This window comes from Geotrypetes seraphini, chromosome 2, assembly GCF_902459505.1.
Source record: "Geotrypetes seraphini chromosome 2, aGeoSer1.1, whole genome shotgun sequence".
Taxonomy (NCBI): domain Eukaryota; kingdom Metazoa; phylum Chordata; class Amphibia; order Gymnophiona; family Dermophiidae; genus Geotrypetes; species Geotrypetes seraphini.
This window is the reverse complement of record NC_047085.1, coordinates 309828575-309849666: the sequence shown is the minus strand read 5'-3', so window position 1 is coordinate 309849666 and position 21092 is coordinate 309828575. Positions and strand designations below refer to the sequence as shown.

Genomic DNA, 21092 nt, shown 5'->3' with positions numbered 1-21092 from the left:
GCCATGTTGACTGGCTCTCATCAGGTCGTATGTATCCAAGGGCCGGACTATGCTATCTTTAATCAGTGCTTCAACCATCTTTCCAGGGACAGACGTAAGATTCACAGGTCTGTAGTTGCCCAGTTCTCCTCTTGATCCTTTTTGAAAATTGGCGTGATGTTCGCTATCTTCCAATCGTTCGGTATCTATCCAGTTCTAATTGACAGGTTGGCAAGTTTTTGCAAAAGCTCTCCGATTTCAACCTTCAGTTCTTTTAAGACTCTCGAGTGAATTCCATCAGTTCCAGGGGATTTGTCGCTTTTAAGATTGTCAATCTGGCAGTATATCTGGTCCAAGTCCACTTCTACTGTGGTGAGGCTGTCCTCTATTACTCCTTTGAACACTTTCACTGCTTCTGGTATTGTTGCAGTGTCCTCCTTCATAAAGACAGACGCAAAGAAGGAGTTTAGTCTGTCTGCAATTTGTTTGTCTTCCTTGATGTACCCTTTTCTTCCCTGGTCATCCAGTGGTCCCACCGCCTCTTTTGCAGGTTTTTTCCCTTTTACATATATAAAGAAGGGCTTGAAATTTTTGGCCTCTTGCGCTATTTTCTCCTTATAGTCCCTTATGGCATCCCTCACCGCCTTGTGACATTTCTTCTGATCATCTTTGTGTTTGTTCCAAGCTTCGGTTGTTTTCGTGCATTTCCATTTTTTAAAGGAGTCCTTCTTTTCTTTTATGGCTTCCTTCACCTCTCTAGTAAGCCATGCCGGTTCTCCTTTGCCTTTAGTTTTCCTTTCTTTGGAAATCCGCGGAATGTAGAGATTTTGTGCTTTTGTGATAGCATTTTTCAGTAGGGACCATGCCATCTTTTTCTTGAGCTGTTGTTTCACCATGGCTCTCATGCTATCGTATCTTCCCTTTTTAAATTTTAAGGTCGTGGTTAAGGTTTCCTTTGAATAATTACCACAGGAACATTTCAGTTAAATTGGCAGTTCTAGCCTCTTATATTGTGGACTAATTTATACAAGCCGGCACAGCTGTTACCTCTTGGGAAATAAGGATTTGCCTCTTGAGAATGATTATTAAACGCCAGAGAAATGGGTGCTTATGTGAATCGGACGACAACTTGTGTTCATAAGTTGAAACGATCTCTTCTAATTGTTCACCCATTTCTCTGGCATTTGAAGTCTAATATTTCTCCTTTGGGTTCCTTGAAACAGACCCTCAAAACATGGTCCATGTCGGGACCTGCTAATTCATCTTAAAGCTAAGTGGAGGGGTTGTTTTCTCCTCTCATTGCCAGTGAGAACAAAGTTATTAATCAGTAGAGCATGTAGCCTCACTTACTATCTTTCACATCAAAGTCATACACAGTGATGGAACGGTGGGTTCGACTTTAGGAGCTACGGCTCTTGGTCGGATTACACAAATCTGAGTGTATGTGAAAAATTGCATTATATTTTCAACACTTATATTCAAGTCTTATTATTTGATTTATATATTGAGAAGTCTTGTTTCTAGTTATATTTTTCATTGACTTTGATCTCTCACTTCTGTATATTTTCGAGAGCATTTTCCTCACTCCCTATTATTTTCGACTCAGTCTGCTTAAGTAGTTTTCTAAACATGCCCTTTTCACGACAGTTTCATATCTGACCCACCAAGGAGTTCTATATTTTAGACGTACTTTTCGAGAATGGACATTTTGCCGCTGCCGACTTTGGGTGACTAGCACCCTACGTCCAAATCGGACTTATTTTTTTATTATGGCCCTCCACATGTCAATGTTCATTTGGATAAATAAAAAAATTAACAAAAAAGTTGGGTATGAATCTGGTGTTGCTACCCTGTTAACTGCTACTGAATATAGCAGTCAGTTCTTGTTATTACTGTTGTAACAGTGGTAAAGGGTTCTGAATAATTTTGTCACCTTTTTCTGGATGCTGGTGCCAGATCTGGCTACTTTCTGGCTTCCCAAGTGGTTTGGGGGTTGACTAGGTTGAAACAATATAAGATGAAAACCTCCATACACTTTTACTGTTCCCAGTAATCATTCAGTATGGCAAGAATGAACATTTTGCATTGTTGAAATTATTTTTCCTCCAGTGTTGGGAGTTCAGTTTTTTGTGTTACTGTCTTCCAGCTAATGCAGCATTCGTGGTCGGTGTCAGCTTTATCTTTGGATCCTGCCAAGTTTTTGGAAGAATTTCCTCACTGGCTGGAAAAGCTGTCGGCTCGTCATCATGGCAACATCCTCATCATCATTGACTCTGTAGACCAAATACAGGTACCAGCAGACATTTGATGTGAATCTGAAATATTGTTGAGGATGTCTTGCATTATGAAGGTAATTTATAAAGGTTTTTCCTTGTGTTGAAGCATTTAGAAAATTGTGTATCTATATACACATCTATAAGTATACATGCTGAAGAGATTGCATATGAAGGCATTTCTTAGGGTGTAGTTGTAATTTATGTACACATAACACGTGTAGAATATATATACATATTTATGTCTTCAGAGCAGGTATAAATTGTGCATGAGCATTTATGTGCTAATGAGATGTATTCTGAATACTTAATTTATCACCTTAATAAGGTGCAATATGGCCATAATTCATATTTGTCACAAAAATTCACATTAAAGGGTAATAACATGCATTACATTAATGTAACATGCCTGAATTGAAAATACCGCAGGAGACATAAAAATGACAATGACTAGGAGATACTCAATTAAGTTACAGGGAAATACTTTTAAAACCAATAGGAAGAAATATTTTTTTAACTCAGAGAAAAGCTCTGGAACACATTGCCAGAGGATGTGTTAAGAGCAGTTAACGTAGCTGGTTTTGAAAAAGGTTTGCACAAGGTCCTGAAAGAAAAGTTCACAGTCTGCTATTGAGATAGACATAGGGGAAGCCACTACTTACTCTTGGATTGGGAGCATGGAATGTTGCTACTATTTGGGGTTTTGCCAGGTACTTTGTGACCTGGATTGGCCACCGTGAAGACAGGATACTGGGATAGATAGACCATTATTCTGACCCAGTAAGGCTATTCTTATGTTCTTATCATTTCATCTCTGTTGTTTTGCTAAATATACAATTTAAAATCAGTAAATATAAAGTTTAAAAAAATGGGGTATTTGTAAACAAAATAGATGAAACACAATAGAATAAGAAGTTTGATGTGATGAATGAAAGAAAAGCAGAGAAGAGAGTTGGGAAGAAATGGCATGGAAGTAGGGGAGAGCTGGAGAAGGGAAAAGTAAAGCGCAAAAAGAAACAGGAAAGCAATCTAGAAATGCCAGATGAAAATAGAGTAGCATTAACAGCATGATACAGGGGAAAATATAAGTGCCCCTTAATTTCAATTTAAATATATGATTATTATTTGTTTTTGGAAGATTTTTAATTATTTTATCATAATACCTAACCCCTATTGTTAGCAGAGATCTACCGTATTTTCGCGGATATAACGCGCACCCGTGTAAAACGCGCACACGGGTATAGCGCGCAGAAATCACGATGACATGTACAAAAACTTTTGTATACCGCGCTCACGGGTATACCGCGCATGATGCCCGACGCTCCTTTCGCCCGCCCTGACTTTCCGTGCGCTGTCCCGACTCTCCGTTCACCCCCCCCTGACTTTCCGTGCACTGTCCTCCCTTGAAGTCCTGTCCCCCCTTGAAGGTCTGTCCCCATCCTGAAAGCCTGATGCCCCCCCCGACGTCCGAAACATCCCCCCCCCCGGCAGGACCACTCGCACCCTCACCCCGAAGGACCGCCGACTCCCCAACAATATCGGGCCAGGAGGGAGCCCAAACCCTCCTGGCCACGGCGACCCCCTAACCCCACCCCGCACTACATTACGGGCAGGAGGGATCCCAGGCCCTCCTGCCCTCGACGCAAACCCCCTCCCCCCAACGACCGCCCCCCCCCAAGAACCTCCGCCCGTCCCCCAGCCGACCCGCGACCCCCCTGGCCGACCCCCACGACACCCCCACCCGCCTTCCCCGTACCTTTGTGTAGTTGGGCCAGAAGGGAGCCCAAACCCTCCTGGCCACGGCGACCCCCTAACCCCACCCCGCACTACATTAAGGGCAGGAGGGATCCCAGGCCCTCCTGCCCTCGACGCAAACCCCCCCCCCCCCCAACGACCGCCCCCCCCAAGAACCTCCGCCCGCCCCCCCAGCCGACCCGCGACCCCCCTGGCCGACCCCCACGACCCCCCCACCCCCCTTCCCCGTACCTTTGGTAGTTGGCCGGACAGACGGGAGCCAAACCCGCCTGTCCGGCAGGCAGCCAACGAAGGAATGAGGCCGGATTGGCCCATCCGTCCTAAAGCTCCGCCTACTGGTGGGGCCTAAGGCGCGTGGGCCAATCAGAATAGGCCCTGGAGCCTTAGGTCCCACCTGGGGGCGCGGCCTGAGACACATGGTCGGGTTGGGCCCATGTGCCTCAGGCTGCGCCCCCAGGTGGGACCTAAGGCTCCAGGGCCTATTCTGATTGGCCCACGCGCCTTAGGCCCCACCAGTAGGCGGACCTTTAGGACGGATGGGCCAATCCGGCCTCATTCCTTCGTTGGCTGCCTGCCGGACAGGCGGGTTTGGCTCCCGTCTGTCCGGCCAACTACCAAAGGTACGGGGAAGGGGGGTGGGGGGGTCGTGGGGGTCGGCCAGGGGGGTCGCGGGTCGGCTGGGGGGGGCGGTCAGAGGTTCTTGGGGGGGGCGGTCGTTGGGGGGGGAGGGGGGTTTGCGTCGAGGGCAGGAGGGCCTGGGATCCCTCCTGCCCGTAATGTAGTGCGGGGTGGGGTTAGGGGGTCGCCGTGGCCAGGAGGGTTTGGGCTCCCTTCTGGCCCGATATTGTCGGGAAGTCGGCGGTCCTTCGGGGTGGGGGTGCGAGTGGTCCTGCCGGGGGGGGGGGATGTATCGGACGTCGGGGAGTCGGCCGGGCAAGAGGGCTTGGGCTCCCTCTTGCTCCGATCGTGGATGCGGGTGCGGGTGGAAAGCGCGTGCGAGCGGTCGTTCGGGGTGGGGGTGCGAGCGGTCCTGCTGGGGGGGTGAATCGGGCGTCGGGCGGGGTGGGAACTATGTGTAAAAACTTTTGTATACCGCGCTCAGGCATATAACGCACGAGGGGTATGCGCGGTAGGTAAAAACGTGTATAACGCGCGCGTTATATCCGCGAAAATACGGTACTGTTTTCATCTCTGTCCTGTGATTTATGATTTGTTTTATGAGACTGTCATATTAGTTTAATTCACTTATATCATTTTATGCAAATGTGATATTAACTAGTACATGATTTTGATTAGGTAACTCAGAAATATAATTAAATTAAAATTAAATTTGGTATGAGGAGTTTTGCAGTGCACACACTGTAATATTTGCTTCTCTCCCCTGTTCCCCTCAACATTGCCTCCCTGAAGTCTAGAAACCAACCTTGGGATATCTGTGGCAGGGGGATTTTTGAACGTAGAGGAAGACAGGGAAGAGGGAGAGAAGACCTTTTATGAGGGAGGGAGAGAGAGAAGCATGTTGGACATGTACATGTATAACAAAGGAGTTTGTGTGTTTGAGAACATTATATGGGTTTGTGTGAAGGAGGTTGTATGTTCAGAGGTTTATATATGTGTATTAGAGCAGTGTTCTTCAACCTTTTTACACCTATGGACCGGCGAAAATAAAATAATTATTTTGTGGACTGGCACCAGTCTGCGGACCGGCGGTTGAAGAGCATTGGGCTAAGTCATGGGCCAAACCCCGCCCCCATAATAGTACTAATTGTAACACTATTTTTTCCATTCATTTTTCATATATACACACAATATAATCTTATTAACAACACATAATGGCTAACCACAAAATTAAACTACACAAAGCACGCTGTATGCTTCTCAACATTCATTCCTATCAGAACAGATTACCCCTATGCAAATACGGGACCACAAACTAAAATTTCTAATATATTCAAACCAAACCCTAAGATTCAAGACCCCAGAGAAAAAAGAAACAAATACATTTCTTCCTGAACAGTGCAAAATATAGACAGCATATGAAAATTCTCAAAATTGACACAATTCAATCACTAAATTTAAAATGAAATCAGTCCCCCTACCTTTGTGTCTCCTTCCTTGTGCCATCCCTTCATCAAGGCAGTTGGGTGAGGCTGGGTGTCCTGCCCTCTCTTGTTTACAAACAATGCCTTGAGAAAGCCAGCTGTCTCTCTTGTCTTCTTCCTCCTCTTCAAGAAACATACCAGCACTCCCACTTGGCTGTTTTATGCTGCCCGCAGCCGGCTCCCTCTTCCTCACTGCCTGTGGCTGGCTCCCTCTTCCTCACTGACGGCCTGCGGCCTCGGGCCTGAGGAGATCAGTGCACAAAGCCACGTGCGGCGGCTCCTCGCGCATCCCGCGCATCATCTGGAAGCTTTTCCTCTGACATTACGACAGAGAGAAGGCTGCCAGTTCAGGCGCAGGACACGCGTAGGAGCTGCCACCACCCGCAGCTTTGTGCACTGATCTCCTCAGGCCCGAGGCACGTTCCGGCTGCAGACCGGCAGGAAATTTCTGCGGACCGACACCAGTCCGTGGACCTGCAGTTGAAGAACACTGTATTAGAGGGTCTTTAGTTCTGATTAAAAGCAAAACTGTGTCAGAGAGACTGTGGTTAGGGTGTGCACGAATGATTGAAATAATACCTTTGTCTAAAACCAAGTGTGTAGGAGGGAAGTATTTGGAGCCCAAGTGATGTAGGATGAATTATTGACAAATGACAGCAGCCCTTTCTCGGAGGCTAATATTCTCATAACCTCTAATTCAGCATCTCGCAAATGTTGCAAAGCCACAGCACACGGAAGTGTGCGGATGTCAATGTGATGATGTCACATGCACTCACTGCGAGAGAGGCATGTCCTGTAGGCAGTCAGCTGGTGCCTCTCCTCCTCCCCGGCGTGTCGCGACATACCTGGAATCTCGGGTGGCACACAGTTTGTGATACACTGCTCTAACTCCATGTCCTTAAGTTTAGTACATATCCAGTTTGGTCCATGGAAAAACTAGCAACCCTAGCTCTGTCACAGTACTTCAGTGCATAAATAACATTTTCAGTGAGCATCTTGATGTCAAATCAGTTGGTGGTATATGAAAAATGATTGAATCACTTGATGTTTCAACTCTTCCTTCTTTTTTCTCTCTAGCAAGCTGAAAAACACCTAAAATGGTTAATTGATCCTTTGCCAGTAAATGTGAGGGTGGTTGTCTCTGTGAATGTAGAAACTTGTCCACAGGCATGGAGGTAGGTCATAGTATTTTTTCATACTATCCTTCCAAGTGGAGCTCTCCCAACCTTTTTATGAGAAGAGCCATATAAAATATGTGAAATCATTAAGATGGCGGGATTAAAATCTTAATATCCTAATGTTAAAAAATTTATATGTGTTCCATTCCTGGGTCTTTCCTTCTGTCCATTCTTTCTGTTCTTCATTTCTTCCTCCTCTTAATCTGTCTCTGATATCTGAATGCTACCCCTATCTTTTCAGTGCAATTTTATGCCTATTTTTTCATCTGCCTTTCTGTCTTTTATATATCAACCCTTCTTCTGTTTTTTCTTTCCTCTTCATCTTTCACCTCACTCCTGTAACTCTTATTCTTTCATCTTCTCACCCCATCTTGCACTTTCTTCCTTTCCAGTATCTCCTCTCTTCTTCGCAACAATATCTCTCTCTCTCTCTCTCTCTCTCTCTCTTTTGCTTCTTCCCTATCCCTAGCAGCATCTTCCTTTCTCTGCTCATTCTTTCACCCCCCCCCAAAAAAAAAAAAAAAAAAACCAGGCCCCAAATCCCTGTCTCCATTACTTCTGATAGGCATTTGTCATCATTTTGCTGCATCTCTGGCCTGCATTTTGCTGCTCTGACTGCCAGTAAAGTCTGAGGCTCTGGTGCCTCTACTCTGTCAGTGAGGATCTGGTTCCATTCTACCGATGACTCTTCTTCACCACTCTATTCTTACAGTGTACTTCCAGGCTGCTAATTCCTCTCCTCTGCCATCAGTGCACTTCTGATGTACTAGCTTTGCTGTTAATATTCTTCCAGTGCACTAAGCCCTCTCTAAATCCAGTGGTCCTATAGGCCACTGGTTTCTCTCTTCTTCTAGTGATGGATACTGCAGTTTCATTATTTTTTTGTTGAAGTCTGAGCAAAACCTAGTAGGACAGATGAACACTGTACAGCTAGATATGATTTGTAAGCTATAGTTTGTAGAAGCTCTGCTTTAGATTTCTAACATCTGCTGTGGTGAGTCTGTGGCATTCAGAATAGTGGATGTGATATGCTGGACTTTTTCATCTGGTCACACTATTCATATTCTTTAGCTTGTTGTCTTTGCCTACTTTAAGGTTGTGGCCAACTCTTCACCTTGATCCACTGAGTCCTAAGGATGTGAAGTCTCTCATTAATGCAGAATGTAGCTGTTCCAATATCAAACTGACTAAACAGCAGGTATGTCTGCTTTAACTCTAGAAATAAGGAGAGCAAAATTTGTTGGATTTATTCATTATATCATGAGTGAAAAATAAGAAAATATATGGCATGTTCTGTATTTGATACTTCTTTTTTTTTTATCTCTTTTTTTTTTTTCCCATTATTTTTTATTTTCAAATTTTACATAAAGTGTACAACATATTAAATACAATTGATAAATACACAATATCACTTTTATATCTAATACATCATGTTCTAAATATATTTTCTCCCTCTCCCTCCCCCAACCCTTCTATTACTTTTCAATCATACATTGCATATTATATATCATATTATATCATATTATGTAAAGATTATTTTCATTACCTCCCCTCTATGTGTGTCACTCAAAAATTATTAAAAAGAAGAAAAGAAGAAGAAATATTCTATTGTTTATTCATTGCAATATTTTGTCAATGGCTCCCATATTTTTATAAATTTAGTATATGTCCCTCTTTGTATTGCTATTGCTCTTTCCATTTTGTATATATGACAAATTGTATTCCACCAAAATGTATAATTTAGGTTTTTATAATTCTTCCAGTTGTTAGTTATATGTTGAATGGCAACCCCTGTCATAATTAATAAAAGCTTATTATTTTCTGGTGAAATTTGACTTTTTTTTCTCATCATCATTCCAAATAATATTGTATCATATGATATTGATATATGATTTTCCATCAATTTATTAATTTGTGGCCAAATTGAATTCCAAAAACTTTTAATGTAGGGACAATGATACAGTAAGTGGTCTATCGTCCCTGGTTCCAGATTACAGTGCCAGCATTTATTTGACTTAGAACTGTCTAATTTTTGCAAACGTGTAGGGGTCCAAAAAGCTCTATGTAATAAAAAGAACCAAGTTTATCTCATAGATGCTGACACTGTACATCTCATTCTCCAAGACCAAATTAGTGGCCATTGAGATGCATTAATTTGATGCTTAATCTCAATGCTCCAAATGTCTCTTAGACCATTTTTTGGTTTTTTATTCAAATATCCAGATATTAATTTATACCACAATGCGGCTTGATGTCCTAGGAAGTCTGCTTGAAAACATAAGAACTTTAAACTATATTGATTATTCAATGTTTTCCATTCAGGGAACCCAACCTGAATGGCCTGCTTCAATTGCAACCATTTAAAACTCTGTGTTTTACTTAGACCAAATCTATGTTGCAATTGTGAAAATTCCAGCAGTTTACCTTCTGAAATAACATCATCTAGAGATCTAATGCCTGCAATAATCCAGTTCTTCCAAAGGATTTGAGCTCCGCCAATTTTGATCTTGGAGTTTATCCATAGAGATTGATTAGTTGATTTATTTATTGGGATAGGTGTTAATTTATCAATAAATCTCAACGTTTTCCAAGTATCCATTAATATTTTATTTTCTCTATATCTTCTAGGCATATTAATACTTGGAAGGTGAACTAAATTTAGGGGAAACATAAGGCGCCATTCCAAATATAACCAATCTGGTGTATTATCTATAAGTTCTGGGAGGATCCAATACATACCCTGACGTAGAATATAGGCTTGATGGTACCTATAGAAATTTGGAAAATTTACCCCTCCCTCCTTAATTGATTTTTGCAAAGTTACTAAAGCTATTCTAGGTGTTTTACCAAGCCAAAGAAATTTTGTTAAAATGCTATTAAGCTTTTTATAAAAGGACCCCTGAAAATAAGTAGGTATCATACTCATTTGGTAGCACACTACAGGTAACATCATCATTTTAATAGTTTGAACTCTTCCCCACCAAGAAATATGTAATGGGTTCCATTGCTCACATAACTCCGTAACTTTTTTTAATACATATTTTTCATTCTCTTTTACAGTATCTTCAATTGTATTTTTAACTTGAATGCCAAGATATTTAAAACCTTCTTCTTTCCATATGAACGGAAAAGTGTCAAATAATCCTTTTACACAATGAATATTTAAAGGTATAATTTCAGATTTATTCCAATTAATTTTATAACCTGAAAATTTGCCAAACTTATCAATTAATTTCAATAAAGAAGATAAGGTAGACTCTGGATTTCTCAAATAAAGTAAAATATCGTCAGCATAAGCCGAAATTTTATATTCCATATCTGAATATGGAATACCTTGTATCTCCCTCGTTTGCTGTATTGCTAGCAATAAGGGTTCTAATACAACATCAAATAACAAAGGAGATAAAGGACAACCCTGTCTAACTCCCCTCTGCAATTGAAAACCATCAGATATCTTATTATTAATATTTAGTCTTGCAATCGGGAAGCTATACAAAGTTTTTACCATTTGTATAAATCCAGAACCTATACCAAACCATTCTAAAGCCTGATACATAAAATTCCATTCTACCCTATCAAACGCTTTTTCTGCATCCAATGAAACTGTAAAAGTCGGTTCATCCATTTTTTTTGATAAATTTAACATATGAAACAATAATCTAGAGTTATTAGAGGAATGTCTTTTAGCAACGAAACCCGTTTGATGCATATCTATAATATGTGGGAGAGCTTTGGCTAATCTCAAAGCCAAAATTTTCGCCAAAAGTTTATTATCCACATTTATCAAAGATATAGGCCTGTAGTTTGAAACCAAAGTAGGATCTTTATTTGGCTTAGGTAAAACAATTATTATTGATTCAGCCATAGTACCTTTAATATTACCTTTTATAAGTTGTGTCTGATATAAATTTAGTAAATATGGGGAAAGGACATTTTGAAATGTTTTATAAAATTCTACTGTATATCCATCACCACCTGGAGCGGATCCAACTCTAAGAGATCTCAATGCTGTTTCTAATTCTTTTAATGATATAGGTTCATCTAAACTCCGTTTTATATGATCAGGGATCTTAGGTCCATTAATAGAATCTAAAAAATTTTTACCATCTTTTTGTCTCTCCAAATAAGGCTCGGAAGAATACAGGTCCTTATAAAATTTTAGAAATTGTTTTAAAATTATATTTGTTTGATTTGTTATTATACCATTATCTTCTTTTATCCCATTTATATTAGTTCTTCTTTTTTTTGCTTTAAGATAATTTGCCAATAATCTTCCCGCCTTATTAGAATTTCCATAATACATTGTTTGCTTGGAAAACAAATCTCTTCTTATCATTTTTGAAGTTAATTCATTATATTTACCTTTTGCTTTCAAAAGAGCTTGTAAAACTTCATATTCCCATTTACTTACCAATTTAGCTTCTAATATTTTTATTTCTTTTTCTAATTCTATATATTGTATTTTGATCTGTTTCCTAATAAAAGCTGAATATGATATTATATTACCCCTCATAGTTGCTTTAAATGCATCCCATACATTCTCAATAGATGTATCCTCTATTAAATTTATTTGAAAGAAATCGTTAATTTGTATTTTAAAATTTTCCAAAAATTTGTCATCCACAAGCAATGCATTATCAAATCTCCAAAGAGGTCTATCATTCTCTACTTGATCTAATTGTAATTCTATCCATACTCCCGCATGATCCGATATAATAATAGGATCTATGGAAGCTTTAATCACCTGTTGCACTTTATTTGATGAAACAAAAATATAATCTATTCTTGAAAATGATTTATGAACCTGTGAACAAAATGAAAATTCCTGATCATTAAAATGGAGAATACGCCATATATCCTTCAAATCACATGATTGAGCCAAATTATCTAAACCTAAAGATTTTATACTTTTACCTGGTTTTTTATCCAATAATGGATCCATTACAGCATTAAAATCTCCAGCCACCACTAAATTAGAAGCAGCCAGTGGTAATAACATATTCTGTAATTTTTTAAAAAATTCTGATTGATTCAAATTAGGGGCATATATATTAAACAACGTCAGGGCATTATTTCCCATACTTATATCTGTATGTATCCATCTTCCATGTGGATCTGAATTTATTACCTTGATCTTAGCCATACATTTTTTATTTAAAAGAATTGCTACCCCTGCTTTTTTACCCTCTGCTGGAGCAAAAAAACATTCTTTTACCCACCCACCCGTTAGTTTCTGTGATTCCTTTATATTAAGATGGGTCTCTTGCAGACAATAAATATCCGCATTTTGCTTTTTTAAAAATGTTAATACTTTTTTTCTTTTGATTACATGATTCAGGCCATTGACATTAATAGAGTATATCTTAAAAGACATTATATATTCTAATACTTATCATTATAATCTTTTTCCTTTCTTCCTTCATATTTAAAATCCAAAAATTATTCTCTATGACACACATATTTACCCCTGAAGTATCCAATCCCTTATTAATCTTTTCTTTAATCATTCTAATAATTCCCATATTTTTCCCTTCCTTACCCACCCAATATAATGACTGCTTAAGGATACACATTGGAATTGCAACCCAAACATTCTCCTCCCCTCTAGGCAATCAATATTCAATCAACTTCCTCTTCTATCTATCTGTATTAACCTTTAATATCTTTAGTCATTTTTTGCTTCTAACATTTCATTAATGTATCTTTATCCAATTATCAATTTTTAATTTATATTCCATAGTATTATAAATTACATCATAAAATTTTATCTTAAACATATATTTAATATGGTATTAATATTTTTTCTATATCTATTCTTCCTATCTTTATATTTTTATTGTCTTTTCTTTAGATCATATTTTTCTTTCTTCAGTATTTCAATATCTCATATTTTTATAGTTTTCTATAATATCATCAAAACCAATCTTGATATTTTATTTTAAAATATCATAGGTTCTGATTTAGAAAGAAAGGCTTTTAATTTTTCTGAATCTTCGAAATACAAGGATTTATCTCCAGACGATACTCTCATCTTTGCCGGATAATATAATCCATATTTAAAACCTTTTTCCTTTAGTAGTGGTCTCATGTCTAATAGTCTCTTTCTTTTATTTGCTGTATTTTTAGCAAAGTCCGGCAAAAACCAAATTCTGGATCCTTTATAATTAAGATTTTTGTCTTTCTTGGCAGCATTTAATATTTCTAATGCTTGTTGGTACCTAAGCATTTTGAATATTATTGGTCTTGGCCTGCCTTGATTTTCTACATTTTTTACTGGAATCCTATGAGCCCTTTCTATTTCCAGTGGTTGTTTTAAATCCAGTTGTAGTATTTTTGGAATTAAGTTTTCTAGAAAATGTATAGTATTTTTTCCTTCCAAGTTTTCTTGTATTCCAAAAAGTTTAATGTTTTTCCTTCTTCCTCGATTCTCATAGTCTTCCAGTTGATCTTTCAATTTATTCAATTCCAGACTGTCATTTTTGCATCTGTTTGCTTCACCTTCTATGGCCTCCATTTTAGATTCTAATACAGTTGTTCTTTTATTATTAACTTCCATTTGTCTGTGAATGTTCAATATTTCTTCCTTCATTTCAGACATATTGGTTACAGTTTCCTTTAGCATTTGTTTAATTTGCCTTAATTCTTCCATAACTTCTGCTTTACTCAATATATCAGGTTCTTCAACAGGAAGTGGGATCTTACTTGGTGTAACTTGATCCTGTTTTAATCTTTTTGCTGACATACTGGCTTCATTTTTATTTTGTCTGGTAGTTGCCATGTTGTTGTTTTCTTTTCCGTGGAGTTCACCTTCTTCACAGATGTTAGGTGACACAAAAATCTCTTTAAGTCACTATTCCAGTAGTTTTGTCTTGATATCTTGCTATATCAGTTTAGAGGAAAAATCAATGAGGAAACATCAAAATTTTTCAATTCTCCCCTCTTAGGCTTTGTCTCCTAGGTTTAGTTTTAATTTACCAGGTTTTTAAGCCTTTCTCTCTCAGGATTTCGTTATATTCTGACAGCTCTGTTACTGATGTACTTTGTCATATTTATACGTTTCCTTCTGCTTAAGTTCCACACCTCAGTTTCTCTGTAACCAAGTTAAATGTGTGTATGATTGCAGTCAATTAGATACAAAGGTTGTGAGACCTGAATTCCTAAGAGAAATTTTTTCCTTTTTTCCTCCTTTCTTAGGTTTTGTATCAATAAAAGAGAAATTGATATATATATTTTTTTTTTTAAACCCTTCTCTCTCAGGATTTCGTTTTATCTTTTGCAGCAGAAAATTTCTCAACAGTTCTTCCCTGTCAGTTATCTGTTTCAGTGTCTCGCTGAGAAGAAAAAAATCAAAGTCCAAAAAGGGGAAATTCTTCTTTCCCTTTCTATGTCTCTAGGCAGCTCAGTGTCCTCAAGTTCCCTCAAACTCGTCTGCCACCTATCCCTCTGCAGTGCTTCACTTCGGCCAATAATATAAAAATGGCGCTCTTTCTTATTGGCACTTTCTCTCTCAGATTTCCTTCTCAGTCTCTGTAGAAGAGGGCAATATCTGTCAGAATTTAATGTTGAAGGAATCGGCTACAAGGGGACAACTCCACCTTTCACTGCAGCTTGTATTTAATCTTTAAAAAAGTCACTCACTTTTCACCCTCAGGGTCCCAGTTTAGCGTCGGTCAGAAAGGGCAACTTCAAACCGCCACGGAACTAAAAATCCGTTGACAGCGGTTTCACATCTAGATTCCTCTCAACTTCCTTCACTTTCAGACTCTCTCTTTCAATGCCCCACTCTTAGTAAATAACAAGTTGTTATTATTTATCTTGTAAGCAATTTACTGACCTTTTCTCGCCGTATCAAAGGAAAAAAAAACTTCAAACAGTCAGTGTCGTGAAAAGACCGTCAAAAGGGAGACTAACCTCCCAACTTTCTTTCTCTAGGTCTCCACTTTAGTATCGGCAGCACCCTTTTCTCTTTTTTCGGTGATCTTAAGTTTCTTTTATCTTTTTCCTGACTGATCTCAATATCGTTTCTCTCTATCACAGAGGAAAAAGGCGCTCTCAATTTTCTCCTGGCTCTCACTCTTAAGCTCTGCCTCAACTTTATCGTAGGAAGGAAATATCCATCTGTTACAGGTTTAATAACAGCTGATAGTTATTTTCAATAAAAATTGGTAAGAAGAAGATATATTTTTCAATAATCTTTTGCCTAGTTGATGAGGAGCGTCGCGATCACACGTCCATCTGTGTTCGCGTTAAGCCATGCCCCCCTGTATTTGATACTTCAATATCACTTCACAGATCTCAGCAGTTTCTATTGCCAAGAGGAGGTAAGCATGGCTTCGAGTTTCTGACCTGGATGCTAACAGCCAAGAACGTTTAGCCAACATTCCTTGTCTAGGAGATGATTTGTTTGGGGATAAAATTGAAGAAGCAACTCTATGACAACACTATCATCCTCAAAAGCTTCTAAACCTCAAACAACTAAGCGGTTTTACAACCCTAAACAATCTTCCTATTACTCCAACAGATGTATATTCCACCTTCCCCTCTCTACACGGTATTCGCTATGCAGGCAAACTGGGAAAATCCCTTCTCTTCAGAATCACAGGTCTTTGGAATGACCTTACTACCCCGCTGCGGAACCTGGGCTCCCTCCAATTATTCCGCAAGCAACTGAAAACCTGGCTTTTCACTAAAATGTAATTCTATCCCCCCTTACTCTTCTCTTCTATATATAAGTTCATATAAACCTTTTTTTTTTTTTCTTCTCTTCCTAAATTTTAAGTTCTTGTAAACCGTGCCAAGCTCCACAACATCTGTGGAGATGATACGGTATATAAACTTAAGGTTTAGTTTAGTTTAGTTTAGTTTAGTTCCACCTCCTTTCGAGCTCCACAACAGAAGTGTCTCAGGCAGCAGAGACCTCAAAAATCACAAACTCAGTCTCAACAAAAATCTCAACCATTTTTTTACTTCATCCAGTTTTCCACAACTCATACCTCAGACTCTCCCTATAGGGGGCTATCTCACTCATTTTTACCAATGATGGTCCCTTATAAAACAGACCACTAGGACCGCCAAGTAGTGAGACAGGACTATACCCTTCATTTTCAGAAAAAACCTCCAGACCATCCTCCAAGAGAGTCGCTTTTCAATTCCTAACACAAAGACCCTCCTTCACCAGGAGCTCTCAGCCTTCCTCCAGGTCAATGTCATTGAATAGGTACCTCTGCAGGAGAGAGGCCAAAGGTTCTACTCAAAATATTTCCTCATATCGAAAAAGACCGGAAGTCTTCATCCAATTCTGGACCTCCACGCCATCAACAAATGAAGGAGAAATTCTGAATGATCTCTCTGGGAACTGGGAATTTTATTATTACTTATAGAAAAGAACAACTGGCTCTGTGTTCTAGATCTCAAAGAAGCATACACTCACATATCCATTCTACCTGCTCACAGAAAATACCTTCACTTTCGATTAGAAGCACATCACTTTCAGTACAAAGTGCTCCCATTCAAACTAGCATCAGCACACAGAGTATTCACAAAGCGTTTTATAGCAATAGCTGTACTTCACAGTTTTAATGTATTCCTGTACATAGACAACTGGTTAATCAACGCACCAACACCTCTACAAGCACAACAAATGATGATGGTAATAATACGCCTCCTAGAACTTCATGGATTTGCAGTCAATTACAACAAATCCATCCCCAACCCATTCAACACTGGAATTCAGCACTGGAGCATTCCTGGACACTGTCCAAGTTTGTGCTTTTCTCCCACAACACATACTCAGCAGTCTAATCCAAATGTATCGCAAAGTCTTATCACTTCACTGGATCACTGCCCGCCAAATGATGCATCTTCTAAGCTACATGGCATCTACTATGCATATGACACCATTTGCCCAATTGCACCTAAGGATTCCTCAGTGAAAACTTTCATCTCATTAGTCTCGAGCTACTGCACCTCTGTCCCAAAAACTACAGGTGACATCAGATCTTCAATGCTCTCTACAATGGTGGTTCTCCTTGGCCAGTCTTTCCAAAGGCCTACTATTCCATGTTCCACCACACCAGAAAGTACTTACAACAGATGCTTAGATGGGGAGCCCATCTCAATGGCCTCCCCATATTCAAGGCATCTGGTCCCCTCAAGAAAAATACCTCCAATTCAATCTCCTTGAACTTTGAGCAACTCACAGTGCTCTGCACATTTCAAGATTGCCTCCTCAATCATATAGTACTCATTTGAACAGACAACCAAGTAACCATGTACTATATGAACAAACAAGGGGGCACGGGATCTCACCCACTTTCCAAGAAGCAATCCAAATCCTGATCCTGGGTGATTCCTCGCAACATATTCTTAATAGCAGTTTACTTAGCAGGGAAGCAAAACGCCTTAGCGAAAAGGTTGAGCAGAATTTTACAACCTCAGGAAAGGTCACTCAATTCAAACATATTACATCAGATATTCTTGGATTAGGGAACTCCACAAATGTACCTCTTTGCAACCCCTTACAACAACAAACTACCAACCTTCTTTTCCAGGATCTACACTCCAGATCGACTGGAATCAGATGTCCTCTTTTTTCGACTGGACAGACAGATTTCTTTATGCTTTCCCTCAACTACCATTAGTAAGGAAAACTCTACTCAAACTTCACCAAGAGTATGCCACCGTGATTTTCATAGCACCACAGTAGCCACATCAACCGTGGTTTCCTCTACTACAGCTCAGTGTATGGAAACCCATCACACTGCAAATCTTTCCAACGTGGTTCTCTCCTTCATCCCAATCTGCATTCTTTAGCTCCCACAGCTTGGTAGCTCTCTCCCAGCCAGTAGAGACTTACATGTTATCTGATCCAGTTGTGGCTATTATTGAAGCTTCTAGAAAACCTGCTACCATTTCAAGTGGACTCGCTTTGCATTATAATGTAATTTGCATTCTCTAGACCCAAACTCTTGCCCTCGTCTATCGATTTTGGATTACCTTCTATACCTCTCCGACTCAGGCCTCAAAACTACTTCAGTTAGGGTTCATCTTAATGCTCTTAGTGCCTTCCACACCCTACTGGATAAAATAACACTGTCTGTTAGACAGATTCATATTTGGTGGACAGATTCATGAAAGGCCTTAATCACACAAAACTACCTCTCAAACTTCCATTGGCCTGGGACCTTAATTTTATCCGTTCCACTCTGATGAAACCTCCATTTGAGCCAATCTTGACCTCATCTCTTAAGCATCTCACTTGGAAGGTAGTATTCCTCATATCTATTACATCTGCACACTGAGTAAGTGAACTTCAAGTGCTTATGTCAGATCCAGCTTTTGCAACATTCTACTGTGATAGAATGGTTCTCTGAACTCATCCAAAGTTCCTCCCAAAAATAGTCTTGGATTTCCACCTAAACCAATCCATAGTGCTTCTAGTCTTCTTCCCACAACCGCACTCATACCCTGGTGAAGCTGCACTCCACACATTGGACTGTAAACGTGCACTAGCTTATTAGAACTTCCACTCAGCCTTTTATTTGATCCAAACAGACTGGGAGCTCCTGTCACCGAAAGAACAATCTCCATATGGCTTGCAGACTGTATATCCTTTTGTTATGCTTGGGCTGGGCTGACACTGAAAAGCCGTACCACCAGTGGCGTACCTAGGGGGGGGCAGGGGGGGCGGGCCGCCCCGGGTGCCAGCCCTAAGGGGGTGTTCCCGGCCTTGCCGTTCAGTCCCCCGCCACCCCCGAAGGACCGCTCGCCCCACTGACCTTCCTGCACCACCTGTGAAGCAGCCCGCAGCAGGATCGCGAAGTCAGCGTCAGCATCCCTGCGCTGCTTCCTGCGCCGCGATCCCGCCCCTCCTCTGACGTCAGAGGAGGGGCGGGACCGTGGCGCAGGAAGCAGCGCAGGGATCGCTGACGCTGACTTCGCGATCCTGCTGCGGCTGCTTCATAGGTGGTGCGGGGAGGCCAGGGGGGCGAGCGATCCTTCGGGGTGGGTCGGGGCATCAGGCCTTCAGGGTGGGGCGGGCGGGCAGGCAAGTAGGCTTTCAAGGGGGAGGGGGTGACAGGCAGGCAGGCAGGCCTTCAAGGGGGGACAGGCCTTCGGGGGGGGGTGCAGACCTTCAAGGGGTGCAGGCCTTCAAGGGGGGCAGGCAGGCCTTCAGGGGGGTGCAGGCCTTCGGGGGGGGGAAAGGCAGGCAGGCAGGCCTTCAAGGGGGGGACAGGCCTACAAGGGGGGGAGAAGCTACAAGGGGGTGGTACAAGCCTTCAAGTGGGGGACAGGCCTTCGGGGGGGGTGCAGACCTTCAAGGGAGTGCAGGCCTTCGAGGGGGGTGGTGCAGGCCTTCAAGGGGGTGCAGGCCTTCAAGGGGGGACAGGCCTTCAAGGGGGGAAAGGCAGGCAGGCAGGCCTTCAAGGGGGGACAGGCCTACAAGGGGGGGGAGAAGCTACAAGGGGGTGGGACAGGCCTTCAAGTGGGGGACAGGCCTTCGGGGGGGTGCAGGCCTTCGGGGGGTGCAGACCTTCAAGGGGGGGACAGGCAGGCAGGCCTTCAAGAGAGGGACAGGCCTACAAGGGGAAGGGACAGGCCTTCAAGGGGGGTACAGGCCTTCAAGGTGGGACAGGCAGACCTTTAAGGGGGGACAGGCCTTTGGGGGGGACCATGATTTAGAAGTACACGGAGGGAAGGGGGTGTTCAAAGAGACATGCATATGCCAAACTTTGGGGGGGGGGAAGAAATAATGGGTCTGAAAATAGAGGAGAGGGAGAGAGATGATGGACCATGGGATTTAGGGAGGGAAGGAACAGAAAGTGAGAGAAATTGGACACAAGGGATGGTGTGGAGGAGGGATAGAGATACTGGATAGGAGGGTAATTAGGAAAAGAAAGGGAGAGATGGTGGACTCTGGGATGGTGGGGAAGGAGGGAGAGATGCCGGATGAAAGGGTATTTAAGAAAAGGTGGATCTGTGGAGGGAGATGAAAAAAAGGAAAGATACCAGACTTCCTGGGAAGGGAAGGGAAATGGAAAGGGAGGACAGAGTTGGCAGATGGATGGTTAGCATGCAGAAAGAAGGAGACCCTGGCAAGCAAGTTATCAGAAGAAAACCAGAGCCTTGGACCAACAAGATTTGAAATATAACCAGACAACAAAAGGTAGAAAAATTAATTTTATTTTCTGTTTTGTGATTATAACATGTCAGATTTGAAATGTGTATCCTGCCAGAGCTGGTGTTGGACTGCAAACGTGAGCTAGGATTTAACAGAAAGAGGAAAAGTCCTTTTTGTTTCTTTATTTTATTTACACCACAGCGCCAGTGTGGTTAGGAGAAGCCAAAGGGGGTGAAAAAGCTATAAAACCCACCAGGAGTTTTGAAAAAAATCACCCAACTGGGCAGGAAAATCGAATTGAAAAACCAATTCAATAGGGCTGAATCGAATCAAAATTTTTTTTCCTGTATCTGGCAGCATTAGTTTGCGCTACTGTCTTAGACTTTAGGACCTGGGATTGGGGAGAGATGGCATCCTCAGTACTTTATAATGCAAGTGAAACGAGGATTTGGTCAGACTTTTGAAGGGTCTGCAGAAAAAAAATATTGTATAGGCCGGGGACATGAGAAAGCAGGAAATGGGAACTTTTCTTCCTTCTATTTTTGTGAATGGAAAGGCTGAGGATGTCAGAGAGGTCAGTTAAAATATGTGCTTTATAAGAAAATATAATAATGTGTTTTATAAAGTTTATAGCATAGCTGGCCTACCCAGTGAGGTGTTCCTAGTGGTGATGGTGGCAGCATGT

At 41.2% G+C, this 21092-nt stretch overlaps 1 protein-coding gene across 5 annotated transcripts in view; it reads left to right on the top strand.

Annotated features, from left to right (window-relative positions):
- The window catches only part of NPHP3 (nephrocystin 3), a 267264-nt gene that overhangs the window by 74857 nt on the left and 171315 nt on the right, over positions 1–21092 (top strand). For all 5 annotated transcript variants that reach the window (XR_004538010.1, XM_033929971.1, XM_033929970.1 and 2 more), the window contains exons 13-15: positions 2126–2269; positions 7187–7284; positions 8383–8485. Coding sequence is in view for 4 of the 5 variants with exons in the window: in XM_033929971.1 (XP_033785862.1) it covers positions 2126–2269; positions 7187–7284; positions 8383–8485 (345 nt within the window). In the remaining variant the exon portion in view is untranslated. The remainder of the gene's footprint in view (positions 1–2125; positions 2270–7186; positions 7285–8382; positions 8486–21092) is intronic.